The 20,681-nt window shown below is 59.9% G+C and overlaps 1 protein-coding gene and 2 long non-coding RNA genes across 13 annotated transcripts in view; 2 read left to right on the top strand and 1 right to left on the bottom strand.

Annotated features, from left to right (window-relative positions):
* Nucleotides 1-3,748: 3,748 nt before the first annotated feature.
* The window catches only part of SORCS2 (sortilin related VPS10 domain containing receptor 2), a 444,813-nt gene continuing 427,880 nt past the window's right edge, over nt 3,749-20,681 (bottom strand). For 4 of the 9 annotated variants that reach the window (XM_032493427.1, XM_032493461.1, XM_032493444.1 and 1 more), the window contains exons 19-27: nt 17,521-17,707; nt 16,622-16,755; nt 15,415-15,538; nt 14,108-14,220; nt 13,027-13,152; nt 11,165-11,265; nt 10,479-10,581; nt 7,887-7,990; nt 3,749-6,166 (exon numbers count right to left, since the gene is read on the bottom strand). In XM_032493427.1, the coding sequence (XP_032349318.1) occupies nt 5,923-6,166; nt 7,887-7,990; nt 10,479-10,581; nt 11,165-11,265; nt 13,027-13,152; nt 14,108-14,220; nt 15,415-15,538; nt 16,622-16,755; nt 17,521-17,707 (1,236 nt within the window). In that variant the 3' untranslated portion in view covers nt 3,749-5,922. The other 5 variants (XM_032493434.1, XR_004324677.1, XM_032493477.1 and 2 more) reach the window with 5 other exon arrangements.
* LOC116667702 lies at nt 6,166-10,466 on the top strand. 2 transcript variants are annotated; one of them, XR_004324696.1, is made up of 5 exons: nt 6,166-6,292; nt 7,638-7,783; nt 8,113-8,286; nt 9,035-9,974; nt 10,053-10,466. It is a non-coding gene; the product is annotated as an uncharacterized LOC116667702 (long non-coding RNA). The 2 variants fall into 2 exon arrangements; XR_004324695.1 differs by having other exon boundaries at nt 9,035-10,466.
* On the top strand, nt 11,687-18,591 carry LOC116667698. Of its 2 annotated transcripts, XR_004324690.1 has the most exons (6): nt 11,687-11,783; nt 13,214-13,390; nt 14,676-15,175; nt 16,030-16,206; nt 16,396-16,735; nt 17,484-18,591. It is a non-coding gene; the product is annotated as an uncharacterized LOC116667698 (long non-coding RNA). The 2 variants fall into 2 exon arrangements; XR_004324688.1 differs by lacking the exon at nt 11,687-11,783 and having other exon boundaries at nt 13,079-13,390.

Below are 20,681 nucleotides of genomic sequence, written 5' to 3' on the forward strand. Positions count from 1 at the left end.
TTCTGAGTTGCTCCTCCCCTCCCCCACCCCGCCCGGTGCTCATTTCTGTCTGACTTACTGCGTCAGCCTTCGGAGCTGCAGGCTCAGAGTGTTCTCAGCTGTCTGCGGGGGTTGATTCCCGAGGAAGCCTGCTGCACGGTGAGCTCACTGGTCTCTTACAAGGCTTTTATCCTTGTCCCTCATCCCTTTCCCATGTCTGGAGATGTGCAGTCTGCTCTCTGCAGTGGGGACACCGTGTCACACAGTCACCTTCTGCTTTTGATTGTCCTTAATGCAAGTAAATGCTAATTCTGTTCTCGCGTCTTCACTTTCCTCCCTCATCTCCCTCCGGCGACTCCCCTTCCTACTCAGGCTGGGACCGCCACTATCTTGTTTCAAAGACGGTGTGGTTTCTTGCATTTCACATCGAGATGCGATGCATACAATTTCTAAAGTTTCCTCCAGCCCCCTGTAATAAACTGTCCTCCACAACCTGTGCCTTCTCCCCGCACCCGCCGCTGCGCTCCCGCTGTCTCAGGGCAGCCTGTCTTCCTGGCCCCGCTGACGCTGCGGTGGTTTCTTCCCAGTTACTTCTTCTTGAATGAGGAGCGCTCCCTTCAGACCACGTATTTCCCGCTCACGAGCTGTGTGTCCTGTCTCCGCCTCGCTGCCCTTTTATATGCTGAAGGCATTCTTGTTTTCCATGTTAATCTGGAAGGCAGAGTGAGGGGCACAGGCCCCAGACCAGTCGTGAGTATCCAGCAGGCCATCACTGAATGTGCATGTCTGGAATTGACCCCGTGGCCTAGTGTGAAGCCTGTAGATCAAGCATTTACTTCTTCATCTGCGGTGGTTCTTTGTCCCAAACTCAGGGACGTGTTGTGGCCCCACTTCTGGCTTGGGGTGAGGGTAGGGGCACGTGTGGCTCAAGATAAGGACAGTGAGCTCTAGGGATTCCTTTGGGATGACCATGTGACCTGGCCAGAGCCTCTAGACTTTATAAGAGGATGATGCCCAGTCTGGAGCTGCTGCAGCCATTTTGTGACCTGAGAACACCTACGTGCCTCCTGCCTGAGCAGTGGACTGTGGCTAGGAGAAACAGTCACACCAAAAGTCTCCATATAATACTGTGATGCAAAGCTCGAGGGATGTAGGTTTCTATTCTGAGAGTGACTGCCATGCACAGAGACTGCTCACTTTAGGACCGAAGATGCTACCAGGGACACACCTGTAGCCGGACAGATGGGTGGTCCTCGTGCAGTGAGGGAGAGAGTGCATCACCGGCCCTGGGGGGCGGCTCAGTCAGAGGGGCTGGGAAGGCCTGGCCAGAGGGTGGGCCGCGGGAGGGGGCTCGGGACGACTCAGGTGCTGTCGGGAAGCGGGGCCCCGCTGTGAACCGGCAGCTCGATGCTCCAGGCTAGAAGGAGGGGCTCAGGAGGCTGAGCCGTGACGGGTGAAGGCATGGCCCCCACTCGCTCAGCCGCGAAGGCCTGGGGTCACCTCTGGCCGGTCTGTGCTCAGGTGTGACACTCTCAGCTCTGGCCCGTTGCTCGCAGCCACAGAGGCCTGGTGACGTGTGTGCAGACAGAAGGCCCGGCCCCGCGGGGCTGGCCCAGCCGGAGCCGCCTGTCGGGGCCGCTTTTCTCTCTCTCGGTGCAGTGGGGCTTTCTCAGAAGGGTCCTGATTTCAACTTTGCACAAATCCCCGCAGAAAGGGTGTTGATTTTGACACCAGCCTCAGCACCTGCTGGGGTATCTCCTGCAGGGGGACCCCAGCTGTGGCTGACGGATGGGGCTCGGGGCCTGCCAACTGAGAAATGAGGTGACCGCCTCTTCTGGGGGTCCCCACAGGCAGCGAGTGCCCCTCCAGCCCTGAGACGGCTCACCTTCCCGAAGGAGGCCGCCAGGCCCTTGGAGGGACCTGTTTTCGACGATGTAGGATTGTCTTGGCTTCCTCGGTGACTGGCCATTTCTGCTTGAGTGGCAGGGTCGGGGCTGAGGACAGCGGCTTTGGAGGAAGTGTTTTTCCTCCACTGATTCCAATCTGTCTGTTCCACTGAGATTCACTGCTACCTGATGACTCTGGACTTGGGTGTCTTGGGTGAAAGCCAGTTTGAGTCCTCCAGGAATTTGGGGTTTTGCTGGTTTAGAGCAAAGCCTCTTATTTGGGCTAAAAATGATTTTCCCCTCCAAGTGCCTCAGTTCCCTGGTCTGTAGACAGGGGACCCTCACGCCTGCCCTGCTGACGAGAAGTGAAGGTGTGGCCACAGCGCCCGCACTTTGTGGCCGGTCACATGGGCATGTTTGTGTCCTCGTCATCCTGACAGGAAGCTGTCACTGGCTGTGACATGGGGCAGTCCTAGGGCTGTGACCCCTACAGGGTCCCCGTGGCCCCCACGTGGCCCCCTCTCCGAGTCTGGTCCATCATTACAGGAAAAGTTTCCAGGTGCATCGACGTGGGAGGAGCAAGCCTCTCATCACACCCGCCGGCCCTTCCGGGGGGAAGACCCTCGAAAGAGCCCCCGGCACGCTGACGCCAGCCAGAGAGGAGGGCGTTCTCACCCCCCTGGGTCCTGGCGGTTAGAACAGGGAGAGGAAATGGCCCAATTCCGACGTCCTCCAAACACACTGCTGGTGCCGCCTCCACATCTGTCTTGTCTCTCCACACACACTACACACATCACATCACATCACACTCACACACACGCACACACAGACACCACGCACACAGATATGTACACACTCCTCTCTGTCCCCTGGGCGGCATCCCAGCCTGGATGGTCCCAACTCCTGCCTGTCTCACCGCCGCCTCCTCCTGGTCCTGCGGGCCCGGCTCAAATGTGCCTCTCATGGAAGATGGGTTCGGGTCACTGGGCCCCTGCTGGACCATGTGGTCACTGTCAGCTTCCCCACTGGCCTGGGTTCTCCTTCAGGGCCCAGGGGTCTCATCTCGTCCACTCGCGGGTCCGGCCCAGGGCCTGGCACCGGCTCAAGGGGCCTGAGGTCTGGGAGGAGGTGTTTGAGGTGTTGACACTAAACCCTGTCTGCAAGGATGGATTACAGCCCAGAGGGGGGGGGGGTGTCAGTGTGTGAGTTGTGTGTGTGTGTGTGTGCGTGTGTGAGTGTGCAGGTATATGTCTGTGTGTGTATGAGTGTGTGTCTGTGAGTGTGTAAGTATATGTCTGTGTGTCTGTATGTGTGTGTGTGTGTGTGCGCGCGCGCATGCAGGGGTGGCGGGCTGCTCTCACGTCCAAGCCGGGCCACACTCACCTGCCCCCGTCCCCCTCAGACACCAAGTGCGAAGCCAGAAACAGAAGGCCGCCACTCCAGGTGTGCGGAGCAGGCCCCTTCTTTTTTCCTATGCAGCCACGTAGAGGGCCTCCTGGAGCAGCTTTCCTGAACCCGAGGGCTCCCCGTCAGGGCAAAGGCCGCCCGCTGACCACGACGGGGCTTGCCCTCCAGCTCCTGGCTCCTCTCGCTGCAGAGGCCTCCGTGCCTCCCCGGGCCCGTGGCTGCGCCCCGGGGCCCCTCCGCCGGCCATCGGGGGAAGTGAGCCACGCTGGGGGAAGTATGTGAGGACGCGGTGACATTACCACGTTGCAGGTGGCACGTTCTGGATCCAGCAACTGAGACGGTCAGTGTCATGGCCCCCTTCCTGCTCCCAGCCCTGCTCGGAGTCCCTGGTCCCAGGTTCTGGGGCCAGGGTGTGTGTGTGTTCAGGGAAAGGTTTACAAACAGCATTATAATAAGGCAAACACTGATCATATTCATTTAATCTTTGTTAAAAGCATCACAAATTATTTATTGATTTTTAAAAAGGAAAAGTAAGAAAGAATTGATCGCCTCTCTGTATGTGCATATACGGAGTCTGGGCTCGACCTGGTGGAATGGAACATCAGCTGCCCACAGCAGGTGCCGGCTCGCGCCCGGGTGCCCGGGGGTCCCTGCACGTCAGATAGACCCTCAAACGTGTAACCAGATGACCCCGCAGACCTACGTGTCCATCTATATGGTTACAGGGCAGGAAAAGTGTAAGGTTATAGATGCCAACTCTTCCCCCAAAAGGTTTTTAATAGAAATAATAACATAAAATACAAGAAAAATACAAAGAGCTAAGGAGAAACCCCACCCAAACAGCGAGAGACGGAGCAGAGGGTCTGGGGAGGTCCAAGGGGTTTCCACCCGCAGGCCCAGGCGAGCTGGGGGCTGTGTCCCAGGGACTCCGTGCCGGACGGTCCTGATGGGCGTCTGACCCTGGTCTGCTGCTCACCAGACAGGCCGGGTTGGGTGTGCGGCCGGACACAAGGTTTACTAAGGTGTGTCTGGAGACTGCAGGCGGGCAGGGAGCAGGCAAGGGCCCGGAAAATCCAGCCTCTTCCCACACAGACCCCCAGCTCCGGTCTCAGGTCCCCTGCCCCAGCCCCTCCCCAAGGAGGGTTTTGAGGACAACTTGCCAGGTGTGATCTGCAGGGGTGGGGCAGGCAGGGTGGGGAGGGGGATGTCTCTGCGCCTGCCCCTGTGACCTGCAGTGACCCCTTGCGAGCTGGTCTCAGAGTTGCTCTGAGTCCCCACGTGTGACCCCAGGGGGCTGGGCTCCAGGGACTCCCCCCCACTCCACAAAGACTGAGAGACTCCTGCGTGTGGGGCGGCCCTGGGCGTGAGGATCCATCCCCGGGTCCTCCCCCCCCCCCCCAGGCCCTGCTTCTTCTCTAAGGAGGTGGGTTAGCGTCCCCTAGACTTTATTCTGGACTCACCGCGGCCAGCGGGCTCCTAGCCTGGGCTGTGGTTTCCCCGCCGCTGAGGGGAAGGCCCCGACCACCTGGAAGCCCAGCCTGGGGGAGAGGAGTGGGGGTCCTGATTTTCAGTTTCAAGGCAAAAGGTGAAAACCCGCCCCCGTATACTCCTGGGGTCCCTGAATCTAAGCATCTGGGAGTGACCGGACTCGCACTGCACGGGGAGCAGAGGGCTGGTTCCTGGGGTGCCTCTGCTAATTGTCTTGCTGTGTGACCTTGGGAAAGTCACTCCCTCTCTGGGCCTCAGTTTCTGCATCTTCAAAAGGAGGGGCACACTCCTGGTGGCCCTTCCAGCTCTGCGTCCTAAACCTCTTCTGGTTCCTGGGTTTCTACCCGCGCCCCTCAAACTATGAGGAAGCACAGAACACTCCGCCCTTCCAGAGGCCGCGCCCCCCCACCCCCACCCCGTGCCCACTAAGACGCGGGGCCCACCGTCGGGAAACGTGCTCGAGGGCGCCACCTACTGGCTGCCTGCAGAAGTGCAGGCACTGGCTCCCTTGGACCCCCGTGGGCCCCCAAAGGGGAGGGAGGGTGGGGAAAGTGGGGGCCAGGGAGAGCCTTTGCCCGGTGGGCTCCGGGAGACAAGGCTCCCAGGAGAGGCTGAGGAGCATCCCTGGGTGTTCTAGAAACGGGTTCCCGAGAATGGGGCTATTGCCTGGCGATAAAAATAGGAAGTTGAAAAAACCCTCCCCACCAAACGCAAACAGCTACCTAGAGAGGTATTTACATTATCTGCAGTTTAAAAACTGGAGGGACAGCGGGAGGGACTGGATTCTGGAGGGGTGGATGCCCTGCAGAGAGATGCCATGCGGGCAGGAGCCGCCTTCCTAGGGTTTATGAGGAGGAAAGCAGGGCTGCAGTGTCCCTCTGCAGGGACAGGAGCCCGCGGTGCAGGGCCGGGTGGGTCTGTGGTTCTGAGAGTGCAGGCAGCCCAGCAGGCTCTTATCCCAGGCTCCAGGGGGGCCCAGCCTCGGCGTGAGGAGCTGGGCCCAGCCTTGGCTGGGGTGATGTGGTGTGGGCAGCCAGGGTGGCTGAGGACAGAGGAGTGACCAGGGTTTGGGGGGGGGGGTGCAGCCGGGCGGCGCCATGGGCCTGTGTCCAGGGAGGGTGGGAGCCGGCGGGTCCGCATGTGTCCGCGGGCTGGGCGGGCTTTAACTGGACAGAGGGGGCATCTGTCGCCTTGCGTGGGCGCAGCTGGAGGTGTCTTTTCCGAGGTCTCTGAGGGGGTGCCAGTCCCAGCCCCAGTGCCGGGGGCATGTGTGGTCCTGTGCTCTCCGCAGGGGATGAAGCGACAGACTGGAGAGAGTTCTGGGCGTGGGCCTCTGGTGCATCAGCTCACCAGGTAGCTGTGCATCTCCCGGGAGTTGATGCTCAGGACCACACCGGAGTGGTTCCCTGGAAACACAGAGACGCGGGCATGAGCACACGCCCACCCTAGGCCGCAGGGCCAGAAAGAGACGGAGGGCCGTGCGGGACACAGTGTGGCCTCAGCCAGTGTGCGCGGGTCGTGCCTGGACGCAGGTGCGGAGGTGGTGAGGGTCTCTGGGCTTCCTGGGCGGGTGCCTGAGGGTGGGATCTCCCGGTGTTGTCACAAGCAGTGGACCCAGAGGGCCACTGGGGGTGAGGCTGCCACCCACCACACCCACTGACCTGCAGGGAGGCTGCCCTGGGCATCGGCAGCAGGGGGATGTAGGAGGGGCCGGGTCCCCCCCTGGCGGGGGGTGCTGCAGGATGGCACGGCCAGGCGAGGCCCCGGGAGGCGGCGGGAGAGAGAAGGGCACAGTCAGGGTCAGAGACGCCAGGGTTAGCTGGGGGTCCTGGCTGAGATCTGACATCAGGGGTGGAGGAAGCAGCCGAGAGCATCCAGCGAGGCTGCGGGGGTACGGGGTCATGAGCCCCAGTTGCCGGGTGAGCCCTCATTAAGGCCCATCACCTGGCGGCCTCAGTTTTGTCATCTGTAACTTGGGGACAGTAATGGTGCCTCCTCTGAAAGACTGTGATGGGGCCCAGCAGGGAACTGCACCTGCGGATTTGGGCAGGGCCTGGAGCAGGCCAAGTGCTCCAGTAAACAATGCACTATTATTACTATTATTGCTCTTGGGGGCTCTCAGCAAACAGCTGCGGGGGCAGGAGAGCGGAACTCCTGTCTTCCCAGGACGCCCACCCCTCTGCCCAGGCTTGGGAAGCCTGGGTCCACAGGGAGCCTCAGCTGCCACCTCTCATGTGGGGTGTGACACCACCTGATGAAGGTGGGGGCCGGGCCATGCCGGAGGCTCTCCAACCACCCCTGCCCGGGGCGGCAGAGGGATGGGGCAGAGGGGTCCTTGGGGATGTGCAGGGAGCTGCCCTGAGCCTGGGGCTGCAGCCTGGGGGAGGGGCACAGGCTTTGGCTCCACCTCACTAGGGACTCGGGGAGGTTGAGTGGCCGTTCTGAACCTCGGCTGTCTCATCTGTCAAGCGGACACACGGCCAGTGCCTGCCTCCCAGGCTGGTCATCAGATCGTGTTGGGGGTCACTGGGCCTGCTCCTGGTGTGGAGTGAGGGGTTATTGTGTTCGAGGGGCTACAGATCCACTGGTCTGAGGATCTCAGCTGGGCTGGTGGGTGAAGGGATGATGGGGCCATTGTGCCAACAGTCAGGGATCCCACCAAGGTCGGGGAGCCAGAGGAAGGGCGGGGGTCTGCTTCTTGACCACTCTCGGGAGAAACTGTGGGACCCGGGCTTCGGGGCCAGGCCGGCCTGGGTTTGGATCCAAGGCCAGCCACTGTCTTGCTGTGCCTCCTGGGTGACTGACAACACCTCTCTGAGCCTCACCTCCAGCCATTTAAGAGGTGAGGATGGCAATTTCCACCTCTCACGGTTCCAGGGACACCAGGTACAGGTGTGAAAGGATAGAAGGACAGCAATACACAGGCGTCCACAGGTCTGATTTAGTCCCCACAGCAGCCCCAGGGCTCTGGTCATCACCTCGTCGGACAGAGAGGACACATCACAGGGTCTGCCTGGCCCCAGGTCAGAAGGCGGCGGGGGGGACACGGGAGGGCAGGGAGGCGGGTTTCGGGGAGGGCGTTACCTAGAGTCTGTGGGTGGAGGTCATCATCTATTAACCCCTCACCCTGGATGGCGCTCTGCGCGCCCTGGCTGCGGCTCACGGGGCTGGTCATTTCCTGCTCCTTCTCGTTGTGCATCTGGGCATACACGGTCCTGCCGGGGCGTTTCCTGTGGGCAGAGGTGTGGCTCAGGGCTCTGCCCAGGACGCTGCCCTGCGGGCCCCAAACCACCCCTGTGCCTGGTGCTGACAAAGCTCCTGGGTCTGTCTCCTGCCCTGCCTCTGCTCCAAGCCACCTCCTCCAGGAAGCCCTCCCTCCTGTGAGCTCCCAGCAAGTGGAGTGCTCACTGTCCATCTGTCTCCTCTGAGAGCACGCTGCAGGGAGAGGGTAGTTTATCCTCCTTCATGTCCCTGTCACCTGGCACCTCTGGGAAAGCCACGTCCTGAGCTCTGGCCGGGTTGGCAGGTATGTGTTCCCAGGCAGCACAGGACACTGACTGGCTCTGAGAGGACTTTGCTGAGTCTTGTCTGGGTCCCAGGGCTGTGTTGTCCTCCCGTTCCCTCCTCTCCAGGGGCACAGGGAGAGGAGAGCTGGGATGGGGCTCAGGGCCCCCTGGGCCAGGCTCCTTTATGTCCAACATCCCAGTTAGTTGGAGCAAATGGCCCCATTTTACAGATGTGGGAACTAAGACTCTAGTGGGAGAACCAAACATTGACAGTTTTCTGGAAATATTTAGATGGCAGGATGCACACCCAGGCCCCAGGGTGGGTGGGGCTGTGATTGGTCCCAGGGGACTGTGGTACTTGGTGGCTGTAAACCTCTGAGACTTGGGGGCTAGTTCTTATGCAGCCAGGCCCAGCCCATGCCGGCTGATACGCCAACCAGGAAAGCCCATCTCTCTGGGCTCCACAGGCCATGTCAGAGCCTAAAGCCTCAGGACAGCTGGGGCATTTCTCTGCTGCCCAGCTCCTGTCTGCTCTGCTCTCCTGCCCTGGGGGACCTAGTGCTCCAGGGGAGCGCACTTACCCCATAATTGTGCTCCACTGTTTCCACGGCAGCCTGCCTCCTCTCCACCTCCCCCCTCCCCCCGAATGACTAACTCAGTACTAAGCCCTCAGTGCACGGGGCACCAGGCTGGCCACTTACACCCTCCCCTCTCTCTTCTGGGCCTGACTCAAGGTCCTCCCCTTCCTCCTCCTTCCCCCTCCTCCAGATGCATGGCAGCAGGTTCCCTCTGGACCCTTTATGCTGCACACGATAAATCCGAAGCAATTTGTGGAAACTGCAGTCCAGCCCTCAGAGGGTCTGAAGAACGCCATTTAAAGAGACCAAAATCCTGCCCCATTCCCCCAACCTGCCAGGCCTGCCTTCCGCTTCCCGGGCAGTTCCTGCCGCCCTGCAACCCTCAAGTGCGCCTGGGGAAGCCCAAATGGGCATCTGCACCCAAACTGAGGTCGGAGGAGAAAGAGAAAGGGGCGGGGGAGGGGGCAACTCTGGCCTCCAGCCATTGCCTCCAATAAGGCTCTGACCTGGGAGGCGGCACCTAACCTGTTCTCAGCCCCTGGGGACCCCCACACCCGGGGCCTGCGTCGGCCGAGCCTGAGCTGGGTCTCAGACGCGTGGTGACAAGGGAGGAGGGCATCGTAGGGTGCCTGCAGGGGCTGGGGGGCTGCGTCTGCTCCTGCCCCCCCACCCCTCCCCTCCCCCCTACTTAGTCCTTCTTTTACAGATGAGGAAACTGAGGCTCAGGGAGGGGAAGAGACTGGCAGGGGCCACAGAGCCGGTCAGCAGCGGGTAGAATGGGGTCTTCGATGCTGACCCAGACCTACGGCCGTCTGGGCTGCCCCACAGGTTGGGGGCTGTTACTCAGAGTCAAGGGTGCTTGAGGACAGAGCCCCAGAAGGGTCCAGGGCTGAGGGAAGAGTGGGCTGGAGGAGGGACCCTTGGCCTCAGAGGAGCATGGAGTGGAGAATGAGCCGAGTTTCTCCACTGTCCCCAAGGGCGCGCTCGCCCAGGGAGACCCTGAGGCCGCTGGAGCTGAACCAGCAAGACGGGGAGAAACAGTGGGGTCAGATCTCGCCACTGCATTTTGCAGGAAGTAAGTCTGGTGACACTGCTTGGCTGTTATGCGCATTCCCAGGTCCAGAATCCAGGTGAGTTCAAATTCACCAGCCCCTTGGAGGTGCCCACAAGTAGTTCCAGCACAGTGGGTTACTAAACCCATTTTACAGATGCAGACCAAGGTCAGAGGGGAAGAGAGGCACTGCAACCCCTCCTGATGACTTGCTACCCCGCCCCTCCCACCCTGGGGGTCCTTGTGCAGCCCCTCTGTCTGGATGCAGGAGCTCTCAGGGAGACGGGGTGGACGAGTGATGGAGAAAGCGTGGAGGGGCACAGCCCGAGGTCGGACCCCTACTCCTTCCTCCTCAGCTTTGTGGGCCCTGGGCACGTTGTTTAACCTCTCTGAGCCTGGGTTTCCTCATCCGTCAAATGGGCGTGGCCTCAGTGGGTGGAGAAGAGAGGAGGATGGAACCAGGGAGGGGTCCAGACAAGGCCCCTCCCCACCCACAGCCCACCACAGGCCCTCATGACCCTCTGAGGCCCTGCTGGGAAGCTGAGCCCAAGGCTCAAGATCAGCCCAGGGAGGGAAGCCTTGCCTTTTGAACTTGTAGAGGATGAAGGCCCCCACCGCGAAGAGCCCGATGACAAAGAGGACCGCCACCGCCCAGTAGCCGCCACCTCCTCCCAGCCTCGGAGAATCTGAGAACAAAGCAGGCCGTTAGCGGTCACCGTGGCACCCCGCGGCCTCCCTAGCTGGGAGGACGGCTCCCCTGATCTGGCAGGTTCTTCAGGCCTGGGTGTGGCTGGGAAGTGTGGGCAGATTTTACAGGATGAGGGGTCACGCTCTGCAGCTGCGGCCTTGGAGGAAAACCCCGCCCTGGCCCCCAGGTCTCCCGCTGTGTAAACCCCAGCCCTGGCCACACGCCTGCGACGGCCGGAACTCCTCCGCCCAGACCTGCACTGTGCGGGCAGGGCTCTTCACAGGAGCAGAAGGCAGCCCTGCAGCTTCTGCGAAGCTCCTTGCCCCGCAGAGGGGAGGACAGTCCATGGGGGCGGGGGCAGAGACAAACGAAAACAAAAGCTCCGTGTTGCCTCTGCCAGGAGGCACAGTGGGGCCCTTCAGTCTGGCCGGGTTTCAACCGGGGCGACCACCCAGCCAGGAGGAGCATGTGGGCTGCGGAGGGGGCCCTCTGCTCCCCCCCCCACAGTGACGGGCATTGTCCGAGGGGCCGGGACGCACGCGCACCCACCCTGCAGGGCGAGCCCAGGCCAGGCCTCTCACCTGTGTCCACGTCCTCTCATGGCCACCAGGACCCGGACCCCACCTCGCAGAAGGAAGCTGATCTTCTGTGCGTTCAGCGCCTGCTGGATGGCCGTGAGCCTCTGAAAGCACAGAGAGGGGGTGTGGGGGCCTCAGAGACCCATCCGGGGGAGCAGGACAGCCGGACAGACGTCCACCCCAACTCTCTTGCGCCGTGGGCCTGGGAGGGCCACTCAGCCTTGCTTGGCCTCAGTCGCCTCAGCCATAAAATGGGAATGCTGGCCACCAGCCAGCTCTCACCAAGAACCTACAATGGGACGCGAGGTGACCCAGACGGGGCCCTGCCCTCAGAGAGGTTCAGTTCAGTCCGGACCATGGAGTTGGGGAAACCCAGGGATGTTCCAGGAGGCCCCCAAGCCCGGACGTCATCAGAAAAGGCTTCTTGGAGGTAGAAGACCAAGAAGAGGACAAGATGGGGACAGGACAGGTGACCCAGGCAGGCGAGTGACCCCACACCCGAGGCGGAGAAGCCCCGGGAGGTGCCGTTGCTGGATCATGTGCGGGGGAGCAGCTGGCCTCTGGGGCGCCCAGCTGGTTGGCAACTCACAAGGGGTGTTCAGAAGGGAACCTATCAGCCCAGGTGGGTGTCAGGTGTCACCCTTCTGCACGGGTGGGTGCAGAGGTGCTGGGGAAGGAGGCCCTCCGAGGGATGGCGGTCCCCGCGGCTGCCTGGTCCAGGGCCTCAGGGAGGACATGCCTGGGGGGGCCTCTGCTTACCGCCTCCCTGAGCAGCGTGGTAGCACCTGCCATTCCACGAGGACTGTTCCCCGCTCACGGGACCGATGGTCCTGAGTCAGGGACCGTGTAAACAAGAAGCCACCAGCCCCAGACTTGAAGGATCTGGAAGACCCCTGGTTCTGCCCTTGCCCTCATGGCCCGGAGGGGTCCCCTAGCTTCCTGTTGTCCCGCTGTCCCTATGGGTTTGCCGGGCTGCACATTTCATACAGATGGAACCACACGATCTGTGGCTTTCTGTCCCGGCGTTCTTTCCCTGAGCGTCGTGTGTCCGAGGCTCATCCGAGTTGCAGCAGGTAGTAGAACTTCACCCCTTCTGCGGCTGAATAATAGTCCGCGGTGTGGTCACCTTCTGCTTATCCTCTTATCTGCGGGGGGGGGGGGCATTTGGGTTGTTTCCACCTCGGGGATGTTATGACTGACGTCGCCATGAACCTCGGCGCGCACGCGTGCGTGTGGACACACATTTCCAGCTTTCTCGGGTACACCCGGGGCTGGGGCTGCGTGTCACACGGTAACTCTGTGCTGAACGGTTTGGAGACCCGCCAGACCGTTTCCATGGTGGCCGCACCTTTCACATGCCCCTCCCCAGCAGTGAACAAGGGGACGGCTCCTCCACGCGCTCGCCTGCGCTAGTTACTGTCTGCTTGTTAAGGAAGTACAGCCTCCCTAGAAGGCGTGCAGTGCTTCTGATTCGTGGTCGAGTCTCCAGCTCAGCTGGATGGGGGCTGGTATCTGCTCTGTCCTGGAATCCATGCTCGGGGGGTCTCCTGGACGGTGTCTGCCCACTTTCCAGTGGCCCTTGCTGTGAGGTGGGGGTGGTGCGGCCAGCTGAGCTGGCACGCCCCCTGGGAATTCATCGAGCCTGGTTCCCTGGTCCCCCCCTATTTCCACATCACTGTGACCTTGGAGGCCAGAGGCTGTAGCCACAAGGGGGTGGAGGGCGGGCTGCCTGCATCCGACAGTGATGGGCCAGAGGTAAGCTTTTACGTGACGGTGAGCCTCTGAGGTCCCCCTGCTTGTGGGGATGACCACCAGACCCTCAGCGGTGGGCGGAGGGAGGACCGCAGTCCGGTGGCCACAGGTACCTTGTCGCCTGTGGGGCTCCTCTTCCTCGTGGGCCTGGGAGGGGGCAGGAGCACATGCAGGTCGGCCGAGGTGGGCAGCCCCGGCTTTACAACGGTCACCAGCAGCTCTTCAGGGATGCTGGTCTCCTGCGGGGACACAGAGAGCCACTCTGATCGCCTGCCTTCTCTGTCCCCTGCCACACTCCAGGGCCCCCAGGAACACCCTCTCTCCCTACTTGGCCTATTAAGTCCCAGCCATGCCTGACCCTTGCACACCATGGGGATGGTCCCAGCATCCTGAGGTGTCCCTCAGCCTTTTGCCTCCACATCAGCCTCTGCTCGGCCAGGCCCACCCCTGCAGTTCATTCCTCACACGGTGGCCAAGGTGAGCAGGCCCCTCCCTGGCGACATCTTCCTAGGGGTCAGGACTCCTGAGCATATAATTCTCTCAACCCACAAAGCTTATGCAGGTCCCTCTGCCTCCTGGAAGTCCCACTCCATGCACATTCATCTGGCAAACTCCTGTTCATCCTTCAATGCCCAGGACAATGTTACCAGCATTATTAATGGGCCAAAGGGCGGCATGGTCGGGGTGGGCCTCAGCCTGCGACAGCCTTAGATGACTCTAGGGGGCTTGAGGGCCAAGGGCTTCGAGGGCCTGACGCACAGCCTTTGCTTTCTGTGAGCTCCCGGAAGATACCAATCACCCTGAGTCCTCGCTCCATAGCGAGTATGCAGCCCAGGAGAGAAACCCAGTGAATCAATGAAAATCACTTTAAAGAGATTCTGGACCATTGAGGGACAGCAGCTGTGTCTTGGGCAAGCAGCTGGTGCTCACTAGATGTGCATGGAGGGAGCAGTCATGTCCCTACCCTGCAAAGTGACAGTCCAGCTATGTGTCCCCCAGGGCCAGGTAAGCGGCCCTAAATGGCTTCCAAGCACTGTCGTCAGCCGCCCTGAAGGCCAGATCACTGGAACTGCAGGGCAGCCCACCTGTCCTCCCCTGCCCTGCCCTGGGGGCTCCGGCCCCACCCCAGCTTCTCTGAGGCACCCACAGCCCATAGGTGCTGAAGTGGCTCTGCCGCTGGTGGGCGGGGGGCACCTTGGAGAGGAGTCGGGACACCACCAGGCCAACGTCCTCTCTCCACTCAGGGGTGTTGGGATTGTGGGCGTCCAGGTCCTTGGAAAACTGCAGAGGCACCACCTGAAATTGATCTGAGAAGAAGCAGAGACAGGGGATCTGGTCAGTTCCGGGCACCCGGCTCTGCTTCCTCCGTGGAAGGTGGCCACACCCCTGGACGGCCTGGGACTGGTCCTGGGTTTGGACCCTGTGGCCCACTTTTGGAAAACAAGATTCCTCCCTGTCTGTGCACCAGCAGCTGTCCCAGGCAGACCCATGTCACTGGCTGCCGTTTAGTAATAATACAACGACAAGGGCACAGAGATGGGGTGGTGAGGGCACGGCACTGACCTGGGAGGGCGCCCGGCACGCGCCAGCCTGTGAGACCTGCCCCGTGAAACCTGCCCCATCAACTCGCAAGGGCAGACACACCCTACGAGGTTGGCCTCCCGTCCCTCAGGGGTCCACGGACTTTGGGCTGGTCCCCCCAATGGAATAAGAGTCCCCTGAGAGCAGAGGCCCCACCTTCTCTTTCTCTCTCATTTCCCAGGGTCCCCAACTCAGACACCTGTTCGAGGACCACCAGCAGCGGGTGGTGAAGCGACCCCTGCACCAGGAGCCTCAGAGCTCACTGTAATCTCTCCATTTAGCTCCTGAGCCTCTGTGTCCTCCTTTGTGAAGACGGAGGCTTTGCGGGGATGAGCAGCGCAAGGCACAAGTGTGCTGTGAACTATGAACTCAGCATCTTGCCGTGCGGTGGAGATGATTGCTTCAGGGCTCAGGGCCAGGGGTGCACGTGTTTGTGAATGAAGGAACGGGTGGGGGCAAATATTTAACTGATGTCTGCTGTCCACAGGAGAGGCTGTTTTTAACGTGAAATGAGGTTTTACGGGTGTGACAACAGCAACATGACACTGGGCGGGGAGGGTCTTGTCCATTCATTGTGAATGTCTCCCCCCAGGAGGGGCGTGGAGCCCCCGTGAGCACAGAGCAAGGGGACCCAGGCTCAACAGGACGCTCGACCACGTCGGCATCATGAGTCCTCCTAAGGTCAGACAGTCACGTGACAGTCCTCGGGCCTGGCTCCTGGGAGGCAGGCGGTCCGGTGCCAGTCCCGGCCCTGTTGTTGCGGGGGGGCCTTCTGACGTCCCTCAGCCGCGTGAGTGCCGAGGGAGGCCAGGGGCGGCAGGGCTGCACACGCCAGCCCCTCTGCCCGGCCCGCCCCCACGCTGAGGCGCCTGAGAAGGAGGGGATACGCTGCCCGTCCCAGGGCGGGTGGGGGGACTCACCCAGCACGCGGACCACCTTGGAGTCCTGCAGCACCGAGGTCCCGCAGGCGGCCTGCACCGTCACACGCACGTCCCCTGTGTCCCCAAACCGTGTCGTCACAGAGTTCTCCAGGGAAAGCAAGGGCTGCGGGCACAAGCAGGGATCAGGGCCAGGCTGAACAGTGGGCCCCGCAGTCAGTCTGCTGCCCAGGGCCGCACTGAGGACACGCACTCCCCCGACTCTCATCAGGACGTGGGCACCTGGGGGCATGGGGAGGGCCTGGTTCTAGGCTCCCAGCACGAACAGGAGTCTCCCAGTCGCCCCTCCCCTCCAGAGGCCCCAAGACCCCCCCTATAGCCAGTGTCGGGGGCCCATGTGGCTGCGGGCTGGGCGCCCTCCCCATCCCTTTCATCGTCCCGCCCCCTCACTCAGCTGGGCGTGGCCCCTTCTTCCTCGGACCCCAGAGCCAGGGGGCACACACATCAGGACTGGGTGTCAATACCAGCTCAGACCTTGCAGACGGGAGACTGAGGCTCTGGGAGGTGCGGTGACCGGCCCCAGGAGCTCAGCTGGAAGTGGCCCAGCTGCGACTGGGACCAGGGCCGGAGCCCCTCCCTCAGCCCTCCTCTTTCTAGGGAAACACAGCCCCTCCCGTCTGGGCTCTCTGCCGCTGTTTGGGGACTTTCTGACTGGAGGTGCAGAGCAGCAGTGCAGAATGAAGGAAGGATGCCCCCTTGGGGTCTCAAGGCCCCTCCCACCAGGCTTCTGTCCTCAGCTCCCCACTGCTTACAAGACACAACCCACAGCCCTGGGTGAGGCTTCTGAAGTTGGGCCCAGCCCTAGTGACCCCCTCCTCCATGACGCCTTCCCTGACCACCCCCACGCTCAAACCTGAAATGGCCTATCTCCCCTGGAGCTCTCAGATGGGTCACCTGCCCCCTTCCTGTGACCCTTGCCACACCCTAATTCGGTCACCTACTCTGTTCACATGTCTTTCCCAGGAAAAGGCAGGTCTGATCCTATACCTCCTGCGTCCACCACACTCGGACACAGCCGGACCCCACACAGCTGCTCAAGGGGGAGGAAGGGTTAGGGTGCGCCTGCCTCAGCTCCACGATGTCACCCACTGTGTCCTGCCCAACATGGAGGGCAGTGCCTGTCCCACTATCTGCCCCAAGTGGGAGCCTGCAGGAAGGAGGGACGGCCAGGGGCCCGGGGTCAGCATACCTGCAGGCTGTGACCGATCCACCAGTAGAAGACGGTGAGGTTGGGGTTCAGGGGCAGCAGCACAGCTGTGAGGTTCACCTCCTGGTTCACGCCAATGACAGGAACCACTTCAAGGTAGAGGGCCTGCAGGGGGGCTGCAGGGGCCAGGAAAAGGTTAGGGGTAGGGGGGATCGGGGCACTGGCCATCACAGGCTGCTTATTGTCACTGTCACCACCAACCTCACTATGTTCATCACCGTCATCACGACCACCATCACCACCATCCACCATCCATCCATCACCACCATCACCACCACCATCACCATTATAATCACCATTACCACCATCGTACCACCACCATCACCATTATAATCACCATCACCATCATCAGTAACCACCATCACCATTATAATCACCATCACCATCATCATAACCACCATCACCATTATAATCACCATCACATCACCACCACCATCACCATTATAATCGCCATCACCACCATCGTAACCACCATCACCATTATAATCACCATCACCACCATCATAACCACCATCACCATCATAACCACCATCACCACCATCATAACCACCATCACCATTATAATCACCATCACCATCACCATCACCACCACCACCACCACCATCACCATTATAATCACCATCACCACCACCATCACCATTATAATCACCATCACCACCACCACCACCATCATCAGTGGGGACAATAAGCAGCACCACCATCACTATCACTACAACCATGACCACCACCACCCCCCCCCTTACTGCTGCGCAGACCACTGGGGGTGTGGACTCGAGCCCAGCCTGCCTGTCTCCCTGCCCCGGGCTCCCTGTGCTTCCCCAAGGACCCGGTCTCTCTTTCACAGGGTGTGACGCTTGGCCTCAAAGGGGCGATGGACTTACGGTTGACCTGGACAAAGAGCACCGCCTCGTCGCGGCCTGCCATGTTCTCGGCCCTGACAGAGACGCGGTAGACGCCAGGACTCTCGTAGCGGTGCCGGATGGGCTCCCCAGTCAATGTGAGGTTCACGTACATGGCCTTGAAGCCGTCCCCGAGGTCCACCTGGTACTTGGTGGTCAGGACATCGCCCTGCAGGAAACACCGTGGGGCCACTGAGGAGTGGGTCGCAAAGCTGAGGGGCCAGTGGTCTCGTTCACTCGTTCACTCCCTCACTCCTCTCCTCAGAACGAGTGGGCCTGGGACCCCCAGAGAACCGGGTCTGTTCTGCCCAGGGGGCTCCCAGCTGGGGTGTGCGGTGAAAGCTGAAGGAAGGCTAAGGTGGGGCCGGGGCCAGGTTTGCATTTCAGAAAGCTGACCCAGCTGGGCGAGGGAGAGGGTCAGGGAGGCACTGCAGAGGTGGGCCCGGGGGCCCAGGGAGGCCCACTGGGGCCTGAGCCGGGAGCCAGGGGGGTGAGGAGGGACCTCGCACTTGCCGGACGGTGTCAGGATCATGACTAGAAAGATCTGCATGTCTGAAGACTTCCAGTCTCCCAGGAAATTAAGGAAACATTGTTTTTCCCTCTCTGATGCTGTGGTTTCTGCGTTTTAATTTTATCTCACTCTCTGCAGTACCAGAGTGATGCTCGGATGTAGGGGGTCTGTGCAGGGAGGGGCTCCCCCTGACCGCTGCCTCTTCCCTGCGTTTCACCGTCCACACAAGCCATCTAATCACCCTGTACACCTCCCCGCCACCAGCATCCTCCTCCCAGTAACCGTGTTCTCCTCACAGAGTTGGGGAAAGGAAACTGAGTGAGGGAAACAATAACTTTTTCAGCTTCGTGGCAAGAAGTTCTCATATTCAGTCTCATCTCTGCCCCATCACCCCTCCCTGACACCCCAACCCGATGGGGACACCCTGAAAACCATTTCCTAGTGATCAAGAACGAAAAACAGCTTCACTACTGTTTAGCAACCCTCTTATTTGACACCTGCCAAAACTTACAACTTGATATAAAAGAATACTTTTATATAAATTATGTTCATTTGACGTTCTTTACAAATATGGGGTCATAGGTTGAATAGTGTCCATCCCCTCCCACAACTCATGTCCACTTGAAGCCTCAGAATGCACCTTACTTGGAAACAGGTCTTTGCAGATGTAATGCATTAAGATGAGGTCATACCAGATTGGACAGGACCCAAATCCAGTGATTAGGGTCTTTATAAGATAAAGGAGGGGATTTGAGGCACTGAGGAGAAGCCACGTGAAATGGAGGCAGAGACTGGAGGTACCCCAGGGCCCCCAGAAGCTGCAGAGACAGAAAGGGTCCTCCCTTGGAGCCTCCGGAGGGACCCTGGCCCTGCCGACCATTTGATTTTGGATTTCTAGCTTCCAGAACTCTGAGAGAAGAAATGTGTGTTGTTTCAAGCCACCCAGTTTTGTGCCACCATTGTAGCAGCCACTTACACGTATAAATTCTATTATCCCCATTCTATAGGTTGGAAGACTGAGGCTCCGAGTCCAGAACCCACAGGCTGGCCCACGCTCTGGTGCTCTCTCCATTTAAGGCAGCCTCATGGGTGGCAGTGAGGGGTCTCAAGTCCCACTTGCTCTGGGAGGGAGGGGTTTTCTGTGCTGCATCCTGGGAGCCTGAGTGGGACCTGCAGCTTGGACGGGCAGGTGCCACACCCACCTGGGGTCCCTGCTTCCTGCCTGAGAGTGGCTAAGGTCGGCGCACTTTTACCTGTCGAGACACTTCCTTGGTTAAGGCACCTCACCATAACCAGGAAAGTAGCAGTGTCAACGCAGGGAAAGGAGAAAACACAGATGGCAAACAGAAGGAGCCAGAACAGAGACACTGCAAAGTCACCTAGCACCCGCCACCCTCACGCGGGGCCTCCATGCAGGGCGTGTGTGTGTGTATTTACCACCAAGCACTTCAGAAACACGCAAATGTCCCGCACGCAGCCAAACGCCAGTTCACACGTAGGTGTAGGGGATAACACCGAGAGACCATGTCCCTGGGACCCACTTGCCCGTGCTAACATCTCGTCAGCTTCAGTATCACAACTTGGAACCCACACAGTTACACTTGAGATAAGGAACGGCTGAGTCATCGATGGGGTCCCTGCTTCGCATCCCAACTCCATGGCAGCCACTAACCTGTTTTCCATTTCTGTCATTTTGTCATTTCCAGAATGTTGTATAAGTGGAATCGGACCGTATGGAATCGCTGGGGGGAGCTTCTCCACGCAGTACAGCTCTCCGGACTCACCCAGGCTGGCTGCGGGTGTGTCAATAGTCTGTTCCTTTTCATTTCCGGGCAGCACCCGTGGGATAGACGTACCATCGCGTGCTCACCCACTTGCCCACTGGGCACAGCTGGGTTGTCCCCGGTTTGGGGCTATTACACATGAAGCTGCTGTGAACCAAAGTCTTTGCTTCTCTGGGATAGACGCCCGGGTGTGTAACTGCTGAATCCTATGGAAGTCGCATGTTTAGTCTTTAAGGGAACCACTGGCTCTCCAGAGTGGCTGTACCGATTTACATTCTCATCAGCGACGTTCGAGGGAGGCAGTTTCTCTGCATCCTCACCAGCATGTGGTGGTGTCACTTTTTTACTTCAGCCACTCCTGCAGGTGTGTAGTGATGCCTCCTTGAGGGTCTGATCTGCATCTCCCTGGTGGCCAGTGATGCTGGACACGGCCTCATGTGTCCACACGCCACCTGTACCTCCTCTTCCGTGAACCATCTCTCCGCGTCTCTTGCCCATTTCCTAGTTGGATTACTTGCCTTCTTGCTGTTGAGTTCCGAGAGTTCTTTATACATTCCGGGTACTAGTCCTTGTTGGATGTGCAGTTTGTAAATATTTTCTCTGTTGCTGTCTTTTCATCTTAACAGGCTCTATCACAGAGCAGAAGTGTCACATTTTGACAAAGTCCAATTTATCAAATTTCCTTCCTGGATGATGCTTTGGGTGTCAAGTCTAAGAACGCTCTGCCTGGAGTCCTAGAGCCCAGATACCTTCTCCGATCTTTTTTTCTAGAAGGTTTCTAGTTTTCCGTTTAAGTCTGTGGTCACTTTGAGCTGCTTCTGTATCAGGTGTGAGGTTCCGGCCGAGGT

The sequence above is a fragment of the Camelus ferus genome, chromosome 2 (assembly GCF_009834535.1).
Source record: "Camelus ferus isolate YT-003-E chromosome 2, BCGSAC_Cfer_1.0, whole genome shotgun sequence".
NCBI lineage: Eukaryota > Metazoa > Chordata > Mammalia > Artiodactyla > Camelidae > Camelus > Camelus ferus.